Here is a 22,030-nt window from a genome sequence, read left to right as displayed (position 1 = left end):
CTTGCTGACACTGTTCTATGTTATTCAGTGATGTGTAGCTGCTTCCATAGGTGTTCTGCTCCTTGCAGTTCACCAACTAGGGACTACAAAAGTCATTTAGATGACTGATCCTGCTGTTATTTTTTTTTTTTTGTTGTTTCTGGTGTGTAGCTTATAGAGATGTAGCGAACGGTTCGCCGGCAAACGGTTCCAGGCGAACTTTGGTGGTTCACGTTCGCAGAGAACCAGGAACTTTTTTTCAAAGTTCGGTTCGCCCATAGACTTTAATGGCCGCCGACTTTAACTGTTAATAGCAAAGTCCCCTTACATAGTAGAAACACCAACATTGTTGGGAATGTTAAGTGGAATAATGGGAACAAGAGGAAAAAAATTTTTTCAAAAAGACTTTATACTTTTTGAGAAAATCAATTTTAAAGTTTCAAAGTAAAATGAGCCGATTCATAAAAAAAAAGAACCGATACAATAAAAAGAACCGGATGATTCATGAACCGTTAGTATAGCAGAGAATGCGTCCTGAGCAGGACGTGAAGTTGCCAGCTCCGCTGCTGTCTCTCCCCACCTGCCTGCTCCTGTCACCCTCACCTAGCCTGGCACCCAGTGCACCCATGGGTACCAGGCTAGGCGAGTGTTACAGGTGAGGAGGTGGGGAGAGACAGCAGGAGCCGGCAGCTATGCGTCCAAAAGGACGCATTCTCTGCTATGTGGGAGGCGTCGGAGATCTTCAATCAACTTAATTGAAGATCGCAACATAAGAGGATACAGTTCGTTGGATCATTTACCGTGGATATTGGCGTGGGAAAACTTTTTTAAAGGTACAGGTAAGTATTTATGGTTAATTTAGAATAATAAAAAACTTTTCTTGTGGTTGTGTTTTTATTTCATTTAACCCTTTTGTGGAAATGGGTAAGGGATACTTTGTACCCCTATACTCATTTCTCCTGGGAGGGGGGTGGACATCTGGGGTCCCCTTCTTAAAGGGGACTCCCAGATGCCACCATGAACCCCCCCCCCCCCCCCGGGAGTCGTCGCCCCCACCTCCTTCTGGGGCACCGGAGGTGGGGAAGAGCCCCTTGTACATGGATTGGACAAGGGCTCCGGAAAGGGAAGGGGAAGGCTTGGCCGCCCCTCCCCCCCCCCCCGGAGCCCCCCCAAACCATGGACCATGCGGGCTGGTATAGCTCAGGGTGCGAAGCCCCAGTCGGCCGGGGCTCCGCATTCTGGCTATCCCAGCCTGCATGGGGGACAAGGGGTTACAGAGGCTTGGGAGGGGGGACCCCACGCCATTTTTTTTTTCAGATTGCCCACACACAGCAAATAAAAAAATAAAAACATTTTTTAAATGACTTCCGAGGCCACAAATGTGAAACAAAGTTAAATACCTTTTCATAATCCATATCCATTGAGAACGCCATCCACACCCTCCCGTTCATTCCGCCATGGCTCCAGCACTAATAACGGCCCTGGTTGAGTCCCGACCCCTTTGAACGGGTCGGGTTCTCAACTCATTCCCCCCTCAATATGGCCGCCACAGATTGCCGCAGCTGCGCAGTCCGCATAGACGCGATTGAGGCTGCACAGCTCTAGCACTTTCTCCCGATGAGTCCGATGTATGCACGCATATTGATGACGCGGCGGGAGGAGGGCCTAGAGCTGCGCAGCCGCAATCACGCCTATGCAGACTGCACAGCAGCGGCAATCTGTGGCGGCCATATTGAGGAGGCAATGAGAACCCGACCCGTTTGGAAGGGTCGGGGCCCGACCGGGGCCGGTTTTACTGCGGGAGCCATGGGGGAATGAACGGGAGGGCACGGATGGCGTCCTCCATGGATCTAGATTATGAAAAGGTAGTTAACTTTTTTCACATTTGTGGCCTAGGAAGTCCGTTAAATATTGTTTTCTGCTATCTTTTTAACATATCCTGCAAATTTGGTGTTGCTAGGATGTAAGGGGCCTTTGCTATTAACTGCTAAAGTCGGCGGGTGATGATGATAACCAACCAGAATTATAGGGGTGCAAAAGTGCTGAATTCTGCCATAGGCTTCCATTAGGCTCCCTATTTCACTTTCAAAAATCTCAAATCTTTTCAAAGGGCGATGGCTCAGCAGTGGCAAATTTTCTAGCATTGTAGGGACTCTTTGGGGATCTTGACTGGCGAGTTTCGGGCCCCTAGGCCAATGAGGTCATAGCCTAGGGCAGACACACTTTTTCGGCTCACACTTTTTTGGCTCGCAAGCTACTTTAAAATTTGCCAAGCCCAGGAGATCTACCAACTTTTAGGTAGCTAGGTATACGTGCCTTCAGTATAGGTAGGTAGGTATAGGGTGTCACAGGAGCCCTAGTGGTCAGACCGCAAATTGCCTTCCAATCGGTTCCAGCACACAGACCATGCAAGCTTTGGTCGCGATCTTTGCGCAGAAACAGACAGAAATTTGGGCAGCAGTCCGACCAGAAGGGAGCCTGTGAGATACGGTAATTACAACTTTACACACTATTTCAGGGTATCTGCCACCACCACTGGTATGGGCCAGTGGACCCTACTGACTGACTATTTCTCAACCTGCAAATAAAAACGGTTAAAACACGCTGTATCCTGTCTAGATAACAACAATACAATAGTAGCGTCTCACCAGAAGTCTGGTTCAGTTTGTGCGGCTGAGAAGCAGGGTAGCGGAACAGTGAATGACTTTGATAAAGTCTTCTATTCACAGGCAATATAAATAATTAATATATACAGACAATTATTAAAATCAACAATTATTGAAACATTAATAGCCAGTATGAAAAATAAAAGAAAGGGAGAAAAAAAACTTAGTTTCATGGAAAATGTCCTATTGTGGGAAAATCATCAAGTCCTTGGTTTCAAGTTCTGCAAAGTTCTTTGTTTCAGCTCAATTTAAAATCCAAGCAAAATGGCCACCACTTGTTCCTCACGGTAGCCGTGCGTTCATCAAGGTGGAAAATGGAGGAATGAGGGAAGAGCCCCTCGCAGATACTTTTGATGAAGCTGGTTTGGGGGTGTGGCAATGCCGGCCCCCTCTGAATTACCAACCAATGACCGTTCATTTCCTCTGAGAGATTTTAGGTTTTAAACGTACAAACTGCCGTAACTCACAAACGATACATGTTATATTTAGGGGGATAACAGATCCATACTTGCCAGAAAATACAGATTAATAGGACATCAGACATGGCTAGTGCAGCTGACCCCGTTCTTGAGAAGGGTAACCGGACGGGCTATCGCGATGAATTTCATATCAGCACGATGGCCAGATTTTACTGAATAAGAATATATGAATTTCATAGCTGTGCGATGTACGGTTGCCATATATTCGACAAGAAACCATACATCAGATGCATTCAGATGGCCCGTGGTCGGTGCCGGATAGTCTGGAGTGAAAGCAGGTTTTGAATAGCCCCCTGCTGGGATTAGCTTCCTTGGCTCTGAAAAGACTCCTGGTTTGTTAATTAACATCTGAGTGTTACACCTCTGGCTTAATTAGCAAGTCACAGGGCCAGGTTTCCTGCCAGCTGGTAAAGGGGGGAAAAAAAACTGCCTTTTTAAAAAAACAGGAATGTCAGTCTCTGATTGCTTGCCCGACTACAATCAATGGCAATCGGCGCAATAAACCGATTGCGTTCCCGTTTCTCACGGCTGTTCCGTGACATAGGGGCCTTCAGTATAGTTAGCCAAACTCGGGTAAGCGTTGGGCATCAGCATAGTCTGTCTGACGGGACACGGCATTCTTCAGATTTTGCTGTACCTGAGGCTAAATTTGCTGAATATGAGAGCTCCAATCCACTAGAGCTGGAAAAGAGGAAGGAGAGGATGGAAAACAAGTAAATTTGGGGTTCTGACCTGTCATTATCCAAAATGGTGATAATTTGGTAGAAGTGTTGGGTAAATTATTAAAGGCAAATTCAACAAAACCATGTTTCCGGACAGTCTGAGACAAAACATCGTAGGTACTGCTCTAATGATTGGTTGGTTCTTTCTGTCTGCCAATTGGTCTCAGGGTGAAACCCTGAAGAGAACGATAGTTTAATATCCAACAAGTCACTAAAAGCACGCCAGAACCGGGAAACAAATTGGACCCCTCTGTCTGACACAATATTTTCAGGGATACCATGCAATTGGAATACATGTATAATGAACAACTTGGCCAATTCCTGAGCTGAAGGTAGTCCGGGAAGTGGCACAAAGTGTGCCATCTCACTGAAGCGATCTACAATGACCCAAATTACTCTTTTTCTAGCATTGTAGGGACTCTTAGGGGGATCATGACTGGTGAGTTTCGGGCCCCTAGGCCAAAGAGGTCATAGCCTAGGGCAGTGGTTCCCACACTTTTTCGGCTCGCGAGCTACTTTAAAATTTGCCAAGCCCAGGAGATTTACCAACATTTAGGTAGCTATGTATAAGTGCCTTCAGTATAGGTAGATAGGTATAGGGGCCTTCAGTATCGGTAGCCAGGTTTAGTGTAGTTAGGTATAGGAGCCTTCAGTATAGTTAGCCAGGTATAGTGTAGTTAGGTGTGGGTGCCTTCAGTATAGTTTTCCAGGTATAGAGTAGTTAGGTGTGGGTGCCTTCAGTATAGTTAGCCAGGTATAGTGTAGTTAGGTGTAGGAGCCTTCAGTATAGTTAGCCAGGTATAGTGTAGGTAGGTATAGGGGCCTTCAGTATAGTTAGCCAGGTATAGTGTAGTTAGGTGTAAGGGCCTTAAGTATAGTTAGCCAGGTATAGTGTAGTTAGGTGTGGGTGCCTTCAGTATAGGTAGCCAGGTATAGTGTAGTTAGGTGTGGGTGCCTTCAGTATAGTTAGCCAGGTATAGTGTAGTTAGGTGTAGGGACCTTCAGTATAGTTAGCCAGGTATAGAGTAGTTAGGTGTAGGTGGCTTCAGTATAGTTAGCCAGGTATAGTGTAGTTAGGTGTAGGGACCTTCAGTATAGTTAGCCAGGTATAGAGTAGTTAGGTGTAGGTGCCACTCACCTCCCTCCAGTTCCAGCGGCGGTGTCTGGGGCTCCTCCTGGTCTCCCCTCCTTCGGCCGCGCTGGCTAGAGTCAGTGCAGATGCGCGGCATAGAAGAAGACTCCGGCGAGCGAAGGGGCGGCGGGCAGCGTGCGCTGACGCATTGTGCCCAGCACCGCCCCCAGCTATGACGTCGCAGCGTCCTCCATTCCCGCTGCGCCGCCCCTCTCCTCTCTGCCTCTTCCGATTGGCTAACGGCCGACGGGTGCAAAAGTGGTAAAATCCCCCATAGGCCTTAATTGGGTCTCCTATTTCACGTTCCAAAATCTCACACCATTTCAAAGGGCAATGGCTCAGCGGTGGCAAAACTCACCAGTCATGATCCCCCTAAGAGTCCCTACAATGGTAGAAAATGTGCAACTGCTGAGCCATCGCCCTTTGAAAAAATGTGAGATTTGGGATAGTGACATAGGGAGCCAATAAAAGTCTATGGGGGATTTTACTACTTTTGCACCCCTGTAACTCTGGTTTGCAGAGATGTAGGGAACCCATCTTTGGAGTCCAAGTCTAACAATATGCCTTCTAGCTGCATGAGACATTTCGTGAGATTCAGACGTTGCTAACGGCCATGGCTGCTATTTATGTACGTCAGAATCGCCACCATTGACATTGCCCAAATAAACAGGTTTTTGTGACCCTAGGCTATGACCTCTTTGACCTAGGGGCCCGAAACTCACCAGTCATGATCCCCCTAAGGGTACTACAATGCTAGAAAATTTGCCACTGCTGAGCCTTTGCCCTTTGAAATGGTGTGAGATTTTGGAACTGTAAGTAGGAAGCCCAATGAAAGCCTATGGGGGATTTTACCAATTTTGGACCCCTGTAACTCTGGTTTGCAGAGATGTAGGGAACCCATCTTTGGAGTCCAAGTCTAACAATATGTCTTCTACCTGCATGAGACATTTCAAGAGATTCAGACGTTGCTAACGGCCATGGCTGCGATTTATGTACGTCAGAATCGCCACCATTGACATTGCCCAAATAAACAGGTTTTTATGACCCTAGGCTATGACCTCTTTGGCCTAGGGGCCCGAAACTCACCAGTCATGATCCCCCTAAGAGTCCCTACAATGCTAGAAAATTTGCAACTGCTGAGCCATTGCCCTTTGAAAAAATGTGAGATTTTTGAAAGTGAAATAGGGAGCCTAATGGAACCCTATGGCAGAATTGAGCACTTTTGCACCCCTATAATTCTGGTTGGTTATCATCATCACCTGCCGACTTTAGCAGTTAATAGCAAAAGCCCCTTACATCCTAGCAACACCAAATTTGCAGGATATGTTAAAAAGATAGCAGGAAACAATATTTAACCTCCCTGGCGGTAAGCCTGTGCTGAGCACAGGCTATGCCACCAGAAGGCACCGCTCAGGCCCCCCTGGGCCGATTTGCACAATTTTTTTTTTTGCTACACGCAGCTAGCACTTTGCTAGCTGCGTGTGCAATCCGATCCGCCGCTATCCGTCGCGCCGCAGCCGCCCCCCCCCCCCAGACCCCGTGCGCTGCCTGGCCAACGGGATCTCCTGATCTCTGATTGCCAGAGGCAATCGGAGGGGCTGGGGGGATGCCGCTGAGCAGAAAAAAAAAACATTTAAAAAAACGGCTTTGCTGCCTCCTGGCGGATTTTAATAAACCGCCAGGAGGAGGGTTAAAGGACTTCCGAGGCCACAAATGTGAAAAAAGTTAAATACCTTTTCATAAACCAGATCCATGGAGGACGCCATCCACGCCCTCCCGTTCATTCCCCCATGGCTCCCGCAGTAATACCAGCCCCGGTCGGGTCCCGACTCCCGACCCCTCAGAACGGGTTCTCATTCCTCACTCAATATGGCCGCCACAGATTGCCGTGGCTGCGCAGTCCGCACAGACGCGATTGCACCTGCGCAGCTCTAGGGCCTCCTCCTGCCGCGTCATCAATATGCGTGCATACATCGGACGCATCAGGAGGAGGACCTAGAGCTGCGCAGCCGCAATCGCATCTATGCGGACTGCGCAGCCGCAGCAATCTGTGGCAGCCAAATTGAGGGGGGAATGAGAACCCGACCCGTTTGGAGGGGTCGGGACCCAACCGGGGCCGGTATTACTGCGGGTGCCATGGCGGAATGAACGGGAGGGCGCAGATGGCGTCCTCCATGGATCTGGATTATGAAATGGTATTTAACTTTTTTCATACTTGTGGCCTCGTAAGTCCTTTAAAAGAAAAAAAAAAAAATATATATATATATATATATATATATATATGTGTATATATATATTTATTTATTTTCTTAATTATTTTTATGTGCTGAGTGTGGGAAATCTGAAAAAAAAATGACGTGGGGTCCCCCCTCCCGAGCCTCTGTAACCCCTTGTCCCCCATGCAGGCTGGGATAGCCAGAATGCGGAGCCCCGGCCAACTGGGGCTTCACACCCTGAGCTATTCCAGCTCGCATGGTCCATGGTATGGGGGGCTCCGGGGGGGGGGGGAGGGGCAGCCAAGCCTTCCCCTTCCCTTCCCGGAGCCCTTGTCCAATCCATGGACAAGGGGCTCTTCCCCACCTCTGGTGCCCAGGAGGAGGTGGGGGCGACGACTCCCTGGGGAGGGGGGTTCATGGTGGCATCTGGGAGTCCCCTTTAAGAAGGGGACCCCAGATGCCCACCCCCTCCCAGGAGAAATGAGTATAGAGGCACAAAGTACCCCTTACCCATTTCCACAAAGGGTTAAATGAAATAAAAACACAACCACGAAAAAAGTCCTTTAATTTTCTTAATTAACCAGAAATACTTACCTGTACCTTTAACCATTTGCCGGCAAACTGACGTATTAAAACGTCATGCTTTTGCCTGTTAATGGCAACGTGACGTTTTAATACGTCGCGCATTCCCGCCGCCGCTCCGCACGTGTTCGCGCCGCTACCGCCGACGTTTCCGTCGGGTACCTGTGCTGGGTGATTGGGGAAGAGGACCGAGCGGTCCTCTACCCAATCGCACTGCCTGGAGTGAATGGACGCGACCGCGAACAGCGGCTACGTCCATTCACATAAACAAGAAACTGTAACAATTTAATAAAGTGTAAAAAAAAAAAAAAAAAAAGTGATCACTTCCTATAAGGGAGAGTGTTCACTAGTGCCATCTTGTGGCCAAAAAGTATATTACAGCTACAAAGTACATACATATACAAGTACATACACACTATTAATAAAATTGATGAAATTACACTTCCAACCCTTCCCCCCCCCCCCCCCCCCCCAAAGAAAAACACTTGTAAAAAAAAATCTGCTTCAAATAAATAAATAAATAGTTGCTTTCTTTAATCTATATTTTATGGGGGTAAATTAATTTTAATTTATTATATAGGGGCTTGTAATTATGGCCAGAAGAAAAAAAAAACAGAACAGAAAAATAACACCTAGATTTCAAAATAATATATTGTCACCATACATTGTGATAGGGACATCATTTAAACGGTTTAATAATCGGGACAACTGGGCAAATAAAATATATTTGTTTTATCCACAGGAGAATGTTTAATTTTAAAAGTATAATGGCTGAAAACTGAGAAATAATGATTTTTTTTTTCATTTTTTTCATTTTTTCCCATTAAAACGCATTTATAATAAAAAAAATTGTCAGCAAAATGTACTACCCACAGAAAGCCTATTTGGTGGTGAAAAAAACGAGGTATAGATCATTTTCTTGTGATAAGTAGTAATAAAGTTATTAGGGAATAAAAGGGAGGAGCACTGACAAGTGAAAATTGCTCTGGTCCGTTAGAGTAAAAACCCTTGGGGGTGAACTGGTTAAAAAAAAAAATTCCCACGCCAATATCCTCGGTAAATGATCCAACGAACTGTATCCTCTTATGTTGCGATCTTCTATTAAGTTGATTGAAGATCTCCGAAGCCCCCCACCCACATAGCAGAGAATGCGTCCTTCGCATAGCTGCTAGCTCCCGCTGTCTCTCCCCATGGGTGCACTGGGTGCCAGCCTAGGTGGAGGTTGACAGGTGCAGGCAGGTGGGGAGAGACAGCAGCGGGAGCCAGCAGCTTCACGTCCTTCCGAGGACGCATTCTCTGCTATACTAACGGCTCATGAATGAGCCGGATCTTTTTAATGAATCGGTTCTTTTTTTATGAATCGACTTTTTTTTTTTTTACTTTAAAATTGATTTTCTCAAAAACTATAAGGTCTTTTTGAAAAAAAAAATCCCTCTTGTTCCCACTGTTCTTCTTAACATTCCCAGTAATTTTGGTGTTTCTAGCTTTTAAAGGGGCTTTGCAATTAACCATTAAAGTCGGCGGGGGTATATTTTCCCACGGTCAGAAGGAGAATTTACATTGAAATTTTAAAATTGATTTTCTCAAAAACTATAAGGTCTTTTTAAAAAATGTTTTTTTTCCTCTTATTCCCACTGTTCTTCTTAACATTTTCTGCAACTTTGGTGTTTCTAGCTTTTAAAGCGGCTTTGCTATTAACTGCTAAAGTCGGCAGGCGCTTAATTTTCCCACGGTCAGAAGGAGTTACTTTAAAATTGATTTTCTCAAAAACTATAAGGTATTTTTGAAAAAAAAATTCCCCTCTTGTAGTCACTGAAAGATCTCAGGTGTTAGACACCTTGAAACATCTTTTCCATCACTTTTCTGGCCAGCAGAAATGTTTCTAGTTTTCAAAGTTCGCCTCCCCATTGAAGTCTATTGCGGTTCGCGGAAGTTCATGCGAACCGAACCTTCCGCGGCAGTTCGCAAACAGGGTTCGCGAACCGAAAATCGGAGGTTCGCGACATCACTAGTAGCTTATATACACCTCCTGCTTAGTATAGTGTAGTGTGTGGCTGTGTCACTGTTACAGCCTGTCACTGTGATAAAATAGAGTGATTGAGTGACTGTGTTGTTCCACCTGAGATTGTCACACTGGCACTGTCACTTTTAATGTGCAAAGGTTTGTGCGTGATCAATCATAGTTTGCATGATAAGCGAAGGTTTGCGTGCAATCACGTGATCGCGCCCAAACCTTCGCTTATCACGTGAAGTAACGCTGTTTGCACGCAAACCTTTGCGCAAGGCAGCTCGCGTGATTACTGCTGTGACACTTTAGTGAATTGAGCCCATAGTGTTTCACATCACTGTTGATATTGCAGTGTATTGCCCATTGAGCAAAGTAGAGGAAAAGTCTGACACTGTCACTTTTAATGATCCGAAGGAACAAGCAGTGTGGTGAATGCACAGCAAACACATGAACGACTAAAATGAGCAATCAGGAGAAGTACTTATCCCATCTGGGCGGTTCTGGGGGAGGGAGGTGTCAAGGGGCGGGACTTGAACTGCTGGACTGGAAGTTGTATTTTCAAGTGAAAAGCACTTAATGACCGCCCCCAGCACCACTCATTGTGCAACTTTTGACCTCAGAAGAAGCTAGGCGTCACCCTGTGAAACAGTGTTAGGCTGTCACCCACTGGCGCCCCCTGTCTACACCCCCTCAGCACACAGAACCGCCCGGATGAGATAAGTACTTTTTATTATTGCTCATAATTGCTTTTTCCTTCAGATCATTACAAGTGACAGTGCCAGACTTTTCCTCTACTTTGTTTGTTCATTTGGACTGTTCTCTGTTGTCTTGTGCACGTTGCCAGGTCCTGTAGCATATGCAGCATTGTGACACTTGATTAACCAATATGTCCAGTATCCAAGTGCCTACCAGTTCTCTTCTCTACACCCAGTGTTAGGCCCACACTGCACAAGCAGCATGTTTTGTGACCGCAGTGTACTTTAAGAATTAAGCAGGTATTTGCCAAATATTTAAAGCCTCTGCTACAGTGGCTGCAAATAACAGTTTTAGGCAGGTAAACACAGCAGCCATTCTACAAAAAAAAAACGTAATCTAAAAAATATAGACCTGAAATGCAGTTTTAAATAAAGTCTCTGTGTAAAATACATAGTTTGAGGAATGCTGTGCCACTGCCCGGGTTTATGGACAGTTTTCACACCTTGTTAAATAGCAATTGTTGCTGTAAATATGCCCTGAAGGTTTTTGAAGGTCACCTGCCAGTAAAGGCAATGAAGTCCCCCCGCGCACCATGTGGTTTGTGAACATTTGCGGAAACGTTTGTGAATAGTCCCTGAATGTTCAGTCCTGATGTTTGCCCATCACTAGTCTGGAGATGTATGCTGTGCCCATTGCAGTGACAGGAATCAGACGTGACATAGGCAGCCATGACAACAATGGAAAGTCACAGCACATGTTACATCACATCCGCTGTAACTGTCCTCCTGTTACTCCAGCTCACATGTACAGATTGCCCAGCAAGCTCAGGGTGAAGCAGAACTCCTAGGAGTGTGTAATGCTGGGCATGCACGGCTCGTTTCTTCTCATCAATCGAGCCGCTGATGGCTCGATTGATAATTTCCGACAGGTCCGATTGTCCGCCGGATCGATTCCGCGCTCAATACCGGCAGGCAGAACAATAGAAAAAACGAAGCGCTGATTAGAAAGTGCCCGCAGGGACGAGCGGGAATCGATCCGTGCGGACGAGCGGTGACGTGCTGGCATTGAGTCGCTGGCTCGATACCGGCGCACTACCTAGCCGTGTATGCCTGGCATATGGGGCTAAAAAGGACCAAAAAGCCCTCTCACTAAAATGCTATGCTAAACAGAAACTTACCTTCTTAAAACAGAAGATATTTGTAATTATTCAGGTTGGATTAAGCATTTAAGCTATCCCACAATGCACCACTGCTGAATATGCAAATCATCTATTTGTTGTCCCTGAAAGCTGAAACAAGCTGACACATCATTGCATTCCAGCAGTTCTGGAGGTGTGTTTAGCTTTCATGGACAACAAAGGGACAATTTGCATGTGCAGCAGTGATGCATTGTGGGAGACATCATATGCTGACACTAACATGAAAAATAGTAAAAACCTTCTGTTTTTAAAAGGCAAATTTATGTTCCAGGTCAAATGTGAACCAGCTAAGAGCTTCTTATGGCAGAACCTGCGTCACATGATTACAAAACATAATAAGGTTTTCTTTCAAGAGGATAGAAAGCCCGGCATTCACAAGCATGTAAAAGGGTGTCACACAGGTACAGAGGAGAGGTTTGTTATAGGATATCATTCACGAATGAGAAAAAAACCCACAGCTGTTTTGGCATAAAGTATTAAAATACCCTCTCAGACAGTGTGTGTGTTTTTTTTTTTTTAATTGTTCCTTAGAAATGACATTTATTTCTAAGACATACCCCTATATTATGTGGGGTTTGTCTGGTCGGGTATAAGACAGATACACAGTAGGTCCAATTAATCTCCCAACAAACAAATGTACTCTGACTCATTTTGACTGTATTATACACAGACAAAGGGCTAGATTCAGAAAGCGGTGCTAACCCAGTTAGAGACTTTAGGCGTGATAACCATTGCACCACGCTGGTGAAAAGCCAGTTTAGGCGGGATAAGTTTAGATAAGTTTTTAGATCGCGCGCAAAGTCCTGCACGCAAAGCAGCGCCATTAAACTCTATGCGAAGTGCACCAGACTTTGCCAGCGCAAAACTTTTGATCAGCTGTGCACTGCGGTGCTAACCCAGTAGGTGCTGTAGTTATCACACCTAAACTTATCACTCCTGAACTTATCACACCTAAACTTATCACACCTAAACTTATCATGCCTAAACTGAGTTTAGGCGTGATAAAGGGCTTTTCATCAGTGTGCTAACTGTTAGCACCGCTTTGTGAATCAAGCCCACAGTCTCTTTGTATTGTCAGATTGCTGCTACCCAAACATTTGGTTTTTACTCTACTTAACCTCCTGAGCGGTATGGACGAGCTCAGCTCGTCCATCACCGCCGGAGGCTGCCGCTCAGGCCCTGCTGGGCCGATTTTCTTCAAATAAAAAGCAGCACACGCAGCCGGCACTTTGCCAGCCGCGTGTGCGATCCGCCGCGAGCAGTGGCGAAAGAGGGTCCCCCCAGCCGCCTGAGCCCAGCGTAGCCGGAACAAAAAGTTCCGGCCAGCGCTAAGGGCTGGATCGGAGGCGGCTGACGTCAGGACGTCGGCTGACGTCCATGACGTCACTCCGCTCGTCGCTATGGTGACGATCTAAGCAAAACAAGGAAGACCGCTCATTGCGGCCTTCCTTGTTTATTCTGGGCGCCGGAGGCGATCGGAAGAACGCCTCCGGAGCGCCCTCTAGTGGGCTTTCATGCAGCCAACTTTCAGTTGGCTGCATGAAATAGTTTTTTTTTAATTAAAAAAAACCCCTCCCGCAGCCTCCCTGGCGATCTCAATAGAACGCCGGGGAGGTTAATAAAAGTTATGTTTTAGTGCGTTTAGGGGCCTGTCCCTGTTGGGAATACATATTTGTACATAATCCCCCGAGTACTTCCTTTGTATTTGTATTCATTTGTCAGTGTTTGCAAACACTGACAGATGACAGAATGTAAGGCTAATCCATCTGTTAAGGGGTAGGGTTTTTTTTTACTATTGTTTCAGAAATATAACTGCTGCCTACCTATAAATCATTGGTGTAATCCAGTGTTTAGCACTTACCGCAGCTATAAATTACAGCTGCCATCCTCTGTAGCTTCCCAAGTTTTGCAGGGGGTCCAGTGATTTCTAGCCACACCCTTTCCTCTCCCCCACTGATCTCCTGTCCAATAGGAGCTGCAGTGTGCAGCAGTTTGGTTCCTTATTAGACAGATGAATGGGGGGAGAGATATGGCTATACTGGATATCAAGGAGTATATATGGATGTATTTATACAGCTACAGAAGTATTAGTGGTTTGGGGTCTCCATGAAGTAAATAGATAATTCCTCTACCTCGCAGCTCCTATAATTTGTTGTGTAATGTCACAATATCTTTATTTGCACAAATGGGAACAAGATTTTGCACAATGGTAATAAGAATGTGTAAGTGACACCACATTGCTCTACAAACATAACACAGATCTCTTGCTATAAGTACATATAGGTCTGTTGTCACAAGAGTAACACATTGCTTCCATTGTCTCATCAATCTGTACAATCTACTGCTTGTCAATGTGTGGCCAATGCTTTAATGCTGGGAATACACCATACAATTTTCTGTGAGATTCTCTGTAATGCTGGGCATACACGGGTGGATAAGCCCTTATCAATTGATAATTTCCGACAGGTCCAATTACCGCGCGGATCGATACCCCGCTCGATCCCCGTGGGCAGACAATAGCAGTGAATTAAGCGGAAGATAAGGAAGCTCCCGCGGGGACGAGCGGCAATCGATCCGGGCGGCCGCGGGGACGCGGCGGGAGTCGATTCGGCGGCTAATTGAGCCACCGGATCGCTCCGTGTATGCTTAGCATAAGATTTACCTGCCAGATAAATTCCAACATGTTGGAAATTATCTATCTAACCATCTATCTGCCTAGTAATTAGGCATTGTTCTACTCAGTAGGAGATAACCAGAAGACAATGCACCAGAGATGATGACCAGTCTCTACCAGTACTTAACAGAAAATCATCTAATTATGCATTCTAACAGAAAATCTAACAGAAGAATCTAACCCTGGGAATACACAGATGGATTCCCTCTTATCAATCGAGCCGCTGATGGCTCGATTGATAATATCCGACAGGTCCGATGACCCGCTGGATTGATTCCCGGCTCGATCCCTGCGGGCGGACAATAGCGGGAATCGAATGGAAGATAATGAAGCGCCCGTGGGGACGAGCGGAAATCGATCCGGGCGCACGCGCGGATCGAGCCGCCGGATCGACTCGTGTATTCCTGGCATAACAGAAAAATGTATGGGGTATTCCCAGCATTAAAGTGGCCATACACTGGTCGATTTGCCATCAGATTGACCAACAGATAGATCCCTCTCTGATTGAATCTGATCAGAGAGGGATCGTATGGCTGCCTTTACTGCAGACAGATTGTGAATCGATGTCAGCATGAAACCAATCACAATCTGTGGTGGTGCTGCCAACCCCCCCCCCCCCCCGCATACATTATCTGCTCCAGCCGGCGCGAGTCCCCGCTGTCACCGCTGTCTTCTTCTCCGCTGGGTTCCGGCTGGCTTCACTTCTTTCTGTCCAGGGAAGGTTAAACAGTAGAGGGCGCTCTACTGTTTAAACTTCCTGCCGGGACAGGAAGTGAAGCCAGCCAGTCCGGAACCCAGCGGAGAAGAAGACAGCGGGGACTTGCGCCGGCCAGAGCAGGTAATGTATTGCCGCTGTATTGCGTCGGTCGTCGGGCATTCGATCGAGCAAAATCTTCTGTGCAGATGGATTGATAGGAATCGACGGGAACGATTGATTTTGGATGGAAATCGATTGTTCTGTCAGCGTTTGCGCAACAATTTCACAGCAGATTCGATCACAGTGATCGAATCTGCTGTATATCGGCGGGAAAATCGTTAGGTGTATGGGCCCCTTTAGGTGTAGGGAGGTAAATGAGATGCAAATAACTTTACTATGCAAATGCCATGCAAATTGTATTCAGCTAATCACATTTCCCGGGTAATTCATTTCATGTCCAAAGATACAGAAATGTAGCATGCAAAGCAAAGTTATTGTCATGTGATTGGCCGCCTGTAATGAGCACAACCTTCTGCAGTTCTCTGTCAGGCTGATAACTAGCAATTGTCAGTGACATGCCAATAACTCTGAGATGGTGCAAAGTATATGCTAATGCAAATGATATGCCAGTTATGCAGATTCTGCATCTGGCCCATTTCCAATATGCATAATCTTTGCATCAACTTGGAATTATCAGCAGCTCACTGACCCTCCCTAATGATAATTGTTCCTCCCCTCAGAATTCTCTAACTAGAAGTGATGATGTTTCTCTATTTGCAGTGCGGAGTCCCGGCATCAGGAACCTCTCAGAGACCTGTCTCTCTGTATCCACAGACTGTACAATGGATGATGATGTCACTGGACAAGAGACTCCTGCAGATATCCTGGTTACCCCAAATATTCCCCCAGACTCCCCTCACCTGTCTAACCCTGAGGGGCCTCATACCCAGCACAGCTCTCCCCCTGCTGGAGGGTCTTATTCCTGTTCCACATATGGGAAAGGTTTTGTACAGAAATCACATCTTGACAGTCTTGAGAGATCTCACACTGGTGAGAAGCCATATTCATGTGTTGAGTGTGGGAAATGTTTTGGACTCAAAGGAAACCTTGTCCAACATGAGAGATCTCACACTGGTGAGAAGCCCTTTTCATGTGCTCAGTGTGGGAAATGTTTTGGACTCAAAGGAAACCTTGTCCAACATGAGAGATCTCACAATGGCGAGAAGCCTTATTCATGTGCCGAGTGTGGGAAATGTTTTGGTGTTAAATCACACCTTGTCAGACATGAGAGATCTCACACTGGTGAGAAACCCTATTCATGTGCTGAGTGTGGGAAATGTTTTGGGCAGAAAGGACACCTTGTCATGCATGAGAGATCTCATAATGGTGAGAAGCCCTATTCATGTGCTGAGTGTGGGAAATGTTTCGGACATAAAAGTCACTTTGTCAGACATGCAAGGTCTCACACTGGTGAAAAGCCCTATTCATGTGCTGCGTGTGGGAAATGTTTTGGAGATAAAGGAACCCTTATCACTCATGAGAGATCTCACACTGGTGAGAAGCCCTATTCATGTGCAGAGTGTGGGAAATGTTTTGGAGAAAAAGGAACCCTTATCAATCATGAGAGATCTCACACTGGTGAGAAGCCCTATTCGTGTGCAGAGTGTGGGAAATGTTTTGGAAAGAAAGGAAACCTTGTCCAACATGAGAGATCTCACACTGGTGAAAAGCCCTTTTCATGTGCTGAGTGTGGGAAATGTTTTGGACATAAAGGACACCTTGTATCACATGAGAGATCTCACACTGGTGAGAAGCCCTATTCATGTGCTGAGTGTGGGAAATGTTTTGCACAGAAAGCAAACCTTGTATCACATGAGAGATCTCACACTGGTGAGAAGCCCTATTCATGTGCTGAGTGTGGGAAATGTTTTGGATGTAAAAAAAACCTTGTCCATCATGAGAGATCTCACACTGGTGAGAAGCCCTTTTCATGTGCTCAGTGTGGCAAATGTTTTGGACATAAAGTACACCTTGTCCAACATGAGAGATCTCACAGTGGTGAAAATCCCTTTTCATGTGCAGAGTGTGGGAAATGTTTTGGATATAAAGGACACCTTGTCAGACATGAGAGATCTCACACTGGTGCGAAGCCCTTTTCATGTGCTGAGTGTGGGAAATGTTTTGGGCAGAAAGTAAACCTTGTCATACATGAGAGATCTCACACTGGCGAGAAGCCATATTCATGTGCTGAGTGTGGGAAATGTTTTGGAAAGAAAGGAAACCTTGTCCAACATGAGAGATCTCACACTGGTGAAAGTCCCTTTTCATGTGCTGAGTGTGGGAAATGTTTTGGATATAAAGGACACCTTGTCATACATGAGAGATCTCACACTGGTGAGAAACCCTATTCATGTTCTGAGTGTGGGAAATGTTTTGGGCAGAAAGGACACTTTGTCATACATGAGATATCTCACACTGGTGAGAAGCCCTATTCGTGTGCTGAGTGTGGGAAATGTTTTGGAGACAAAGGAAACCTTGTCAAACATGAGAGATCTCACACTGGTGAGAAGCCCTATTCATGTGCTGAGTGTGGGAAATGTTTTGGACGTAAAGGATACCTTGTCACACATGAGAGATCTCACACTGGTGAGAAGACCTAATTGTGTGCTGAGTGTGGGGAATGTTTTCAGTGTAAATCACTGTTTGTGAAACATGAGATATCACACACCCTATTCATGTGCTGAGTGTGGGAAACGTCTTGAGTGTAAATAACTGCTTGTGAGACATTTGTGTTGAGTGTGGGAAATGTTTTGGCCATAAGTGTTCTTTTCCAATGTTTCTTTTCCAATGTTCCTTTACTTCTTGCAAAGTGCACATAGCAGCATTCTTACACTGAATCCTGAGGACTCTTTCATGCTGCTCAGTGCATTGGATTGTTGCTGCTCTTTACTGTCTATATCAGACTTCTTCAACTCCTCCAGCAGTTGCATGCATTTGCAGGTGTTTGTAAGCGTTGGTGCCTAGTGTACGTCAGGCATCTTACAGGTTGTGGCATTTGCTGGCTGACGGCTCTGCTACCATATATTGTGCGTTTGTGGCAAATTTTTCAATCTAGGTGTTCTATGGCACATGGCAAACATCCTGCACAGTGTTGGGCTGCAAGCACAACCCCCACCTGTGTGCTCCTCCTGTTCCCCCTTGCAAAAGGTGGAGGTAGTGGTCCTGCTGCTGGGTTGTTGCCCTCCTACAGCCTCCTCCACGTCTCCTGATATACTGGCCTGTCTCCTGGTAGCACCTCCATGCTCTGCACACAATGCTGACAGACACAGCAATCCTTCTTGCCACAGCTCACATTGATGTGCCATCCTGGATGAGCTGCACTACCTGAGCCACTTGTGTGGGCTGTAGACTCCGTCTCATGCTACCACTAGAGTGAAAGCACCGCCAGCATTCAGAGGTGACCAAAACATCAGCCAGAAAGCAGAGGAACTGAGAAGTGGTGTGTGGTCACCACCTGCAGAACCACTCCTTTATTGGGGATGTCTGGCTAATTGCCTATAATTTCCACCTGTTGTCTATTCCATTTGCACAAAGTCATGCGGAATTGTCCGTCAGTGTTGCTACCAGGGCTGTGGAGTCAGAGTCGTGGAGTCGGAGTCGGAGCAATTTTGGGTGCCTGGAGTCGGGAAAAAATGCTCCGACTCTGACTCCTAATGAATTTGTAACTGTAATTAAAATAGAAAATATGATAGAATGTTCTATTTCTCAGATAATAGTCATTAAAAATAATGTGTATATACAGTAATAGCTGTGCTTAGTCCACAAAAATGAAATGAACCAATCAAAATTAGTTACTTGTGCTGCTTCAATAAAGCAGTCCCGTATTTTTAAGGTCAGATATACATATCTGATTGTGACTGTATATATGATGTGTACACAGGAATCTCTTATATATACTAAATAACATCTATGCTATAAGAATAAAGCCTGATGTGTAGCCGTGTCACTAATAGAGATGGTCAATGAGATGGAAATAATTCTGCATTGATGCTGGTTTATGCAAATGTATGCACTCCCTTTGCTCATGAAATCAAATAATTTGATATGTTGTTAAAATTTGGTTTGGTGACTACAAATTAAAGGGTACCTGAGACGGATGAAAAGTAAAGTTTTTTTTTTATACATACCTGGGGCTTCCTCCAGCCCCCTTCAGGCCAATCAGTCCCTCGCTGTCCTCCTCCACCACCTGGATCTTCTGCTATGAGTCCCGGTAATTCAGCCAGTCAGCGCAGTCCAGCCACGTGCCGCTCCCACAGCCAGGAACATTCTGCACCTGCGCAATAGTGCTGCGCAGGTGTAGTACGCTTCTGGCAGCGGAGTGTGTGCATGCGGTACTATGCCAGACTGGCTCAAGTACCTGGACCCATAGCAGAAGATGCAGGTGGTGGAGGAGGACAACGAGGGACTGATTAGCCTGAAGGGGGCTGGAGGAAGCCCCAAGTATATATAAAAGTTTAATTTCATCTGTCTCAGGTTTACTTTGTTACACAGTAGTACTATACTCTACATATGCACTCCACACAGAGCTGCAGGGAATCCACTGAGAATGTTGTGTTCATTGAACAGAAAGGTGTTGTCTGTCACCCATAAACCTGGTTCAGATTGTGCATGAAGAATGTGTAACAGAGGAAGAATCTCCTCATTCCCCTGCAGGGCACCTGCACATCACTCTTACATGTACCCACAGTTACATTGCCTAGGGCCTTATCTATGTTCAGATTGTGCATGAAGAATGTGTATTAGAGGAAGAATCTCCTCATTCCCCTGCAGAGTACCTGCACATCATTCTTACATGTACCCACAGTTACACTGCCTAGGGCCTGATAGATGTTCTTTGTTCTGGTTTGTACCTTTTACAAGTACTCTTACCAAGGACTAGTTTTAGTCTAAAGGGAATAAATATAGTAGTCTACATATCCTTCTCACTTCAGTTGTCTTGTAAAATTCCTAAGCGTTGGCAGTTAAGAGACGAATTTCACGTTACATACTTTCAATCAACAAAATTATAATATGCAAATTCGAGGAGTCGGAGTCGGTGGAATCCTAAATTAAGGAGTCGGAGTCGGTGGATTTTTGGACCGACTCCACAGCCCTGGTTGCTACCTAAGTGGACAGTATGATTTCATAAAAGTGTGATTGGCTTGGAGCTATGTTGTGTTACCTGTTCCCTTTATTTATTTATTTTGAGCAGTGTACCTCATCTTCCCGTACTGAACAATTACATTCTTGGCTACCCATCCTCCTTTATCAGAGCTGTGTGTTGTCTGATCCTCTCCAGCTTGGCCCTGCTGTCAGTTTTGGTTTCTTTACAAAGTTAATATTTCTAGTGACTCCATTTACAACAGAGGAAATTTGCACAATGTTTGATCCTATCACATTCCCTTTGCTTTGTGTTCCCATCACTGGAGGGCAGTGACCGGGTGTGCAAGAGGAGTGAATGGGAGGGTGATAGGAGTTAACATTGTTTTCTGAAATGAGTGTAATTATTCATAGTATCATTTGTAAAGGAGTGATGATGGAGAATAGGGGGATTCAAGGATCAGCCGCTGAGATAAGAGGCTGCATGTTTAACATTTTACACAAGCTCAGCTGCTGCCAGTCCTGATGATCTCTCTGGCTGCTGGACTGGCTGCCAGTCATTGTCACGTCGGGTGAGCTGAATGACAGCTGACCCTGCTGCACAAACTCGGGGGGGGGGGGGGGGGTGTTCTATACTATTCCATCTCTGAGTCGTTGCAACTCGGAGGGAGATGTAATTCGGGTTCCGGCAGTTGTGCGCGGGGGACTATAGCATTACTGCTGTAACCACGCCAAGCTGCGGCCTGTGCCGATAAGCCCTGCCTCGTGAATCACAGACCTAAACCAAGCATGCAAGGAATTTCCTTGTAGTTTCAAAAGCTAAAAATATTCTGAATGCTTTTTCAGGGTCTGCAGCAAAAACTGTTAGCAGTAGAGGATAAGCAGGGCAGCCAGGCATGTGGTATTGTTAAAAAGGAAATATTAGGGGGTGTAGATAAGATGGCGACAGAGTAGGTTGCACACAGCAGGAGCTCCGGGCGTACCACCACCAGCGTTACCCACCGTCTGCTGCAGAGTAACTCTCTGGTACCCCAGAGGATACGCAGCACACCAGGGATGATGACCACCACCACCCGCTCTAATAAAAACAAAGGGATGGTAACGTCCTCCCTCGGGTGCTTCATGCAGCTCCAGCAAGATGGCGCCGGCCTCCCACACTGCACACAATCTCTCCACCATGGCCTGTGGCTGCAGAGAGAATAGAGCCCACCGTCTCCCGAGCGGACCCCCCACAGAGAGGGACAGGATGGTTCCCAGCAGCCTGAGAGCCCTGTACACAGACACACAGGAGCTCAGTCTGGTAAGCAGCTACATGTGGCAGAGATCCACCATCTACCTACCCACACTGCAGCTGAGCTTTCCCCCCCCCCCCTGGGCAATGCAAACAGCCAGAGTCTATCAGCCCCCCTGCACACAGTACTGAATGGGGAAGTGAGGGAGAAACGGAGACCGAAGTGACAATAAAAGATGTGCATGCTCAGGTAATGTCTGCTATCTCTGACACACGTACAGCAGTCACAGCTAACATTGAAGAAGTGAAGGTGGATGTAGGCTTCTCAGGCAAGATATGCAATGGCTGAGGGGGGTACATCTGAATTGGAAGTGTGGGGATCAGAGCTTGAGGACACGCCCCCCTCTAGCCAGAGACCTGCAATCTGTTATACAGCAGTCAGTGGCTAATCACAAGTCTGATGATATAGAGAACTGACTCAGGCATAACAACTTGTGATTCATTGGGCTACTAAACCTGAACATTTTATTGGCCTGGCTAATACAACAGTTTGGGACTGATCAGTTGTACAAAACCTTTGCAGTTGAAGGAGCACATAGGGTGCCACCCAG

The 22,030-nt window shown here is 46.1% G+C and overlaps 1 protein-coding gene and 1 pseudogene across 1 annotated transcript; one reads left to right on the top strand and one right to left on the bottom strand.

The window, feature by feature from the left end:
* Positions 1–22,030, bottom strand: part of LOC137535283 (zinc finger protein 585A-like) — a 389,395-nt pseudogene that overhangs the window by 305,145 nt on the left and 62,220 nt on the right.
* Positions 15,901–17,774, top strand: LOC137535323 (zinc finger protein 84-like; the record flags this gene model as incomplete). Its single annotated transcript, XM_068257154.1, has 1 exon — positions 15,901–17,774. A coding segment is annotated over one exon (1,809 nt), but the record flags the coding sequence as incomplete, so codon positions are not given.

This window comes from Hyperolius riggenbachi, chromosome 10 (assembly GCF_040937935.1).
Source record: "Hyperolius riggenbachi isolate aHypRig1 chromosome 10, aHypRig1.pri, whole genome shotgun sequence".
NCBI classification, from domain to species: Eukaryota; Metazoa; Chordata; class Amphibia; order Anura; family Hyperoliidae; genus Hyperolius; species Hyperolius riggenbachi.
Note: the sequence above shows the minus strand (reverse complement) of the source record. Positions and strands in the feature narration are given on the sequence as shown.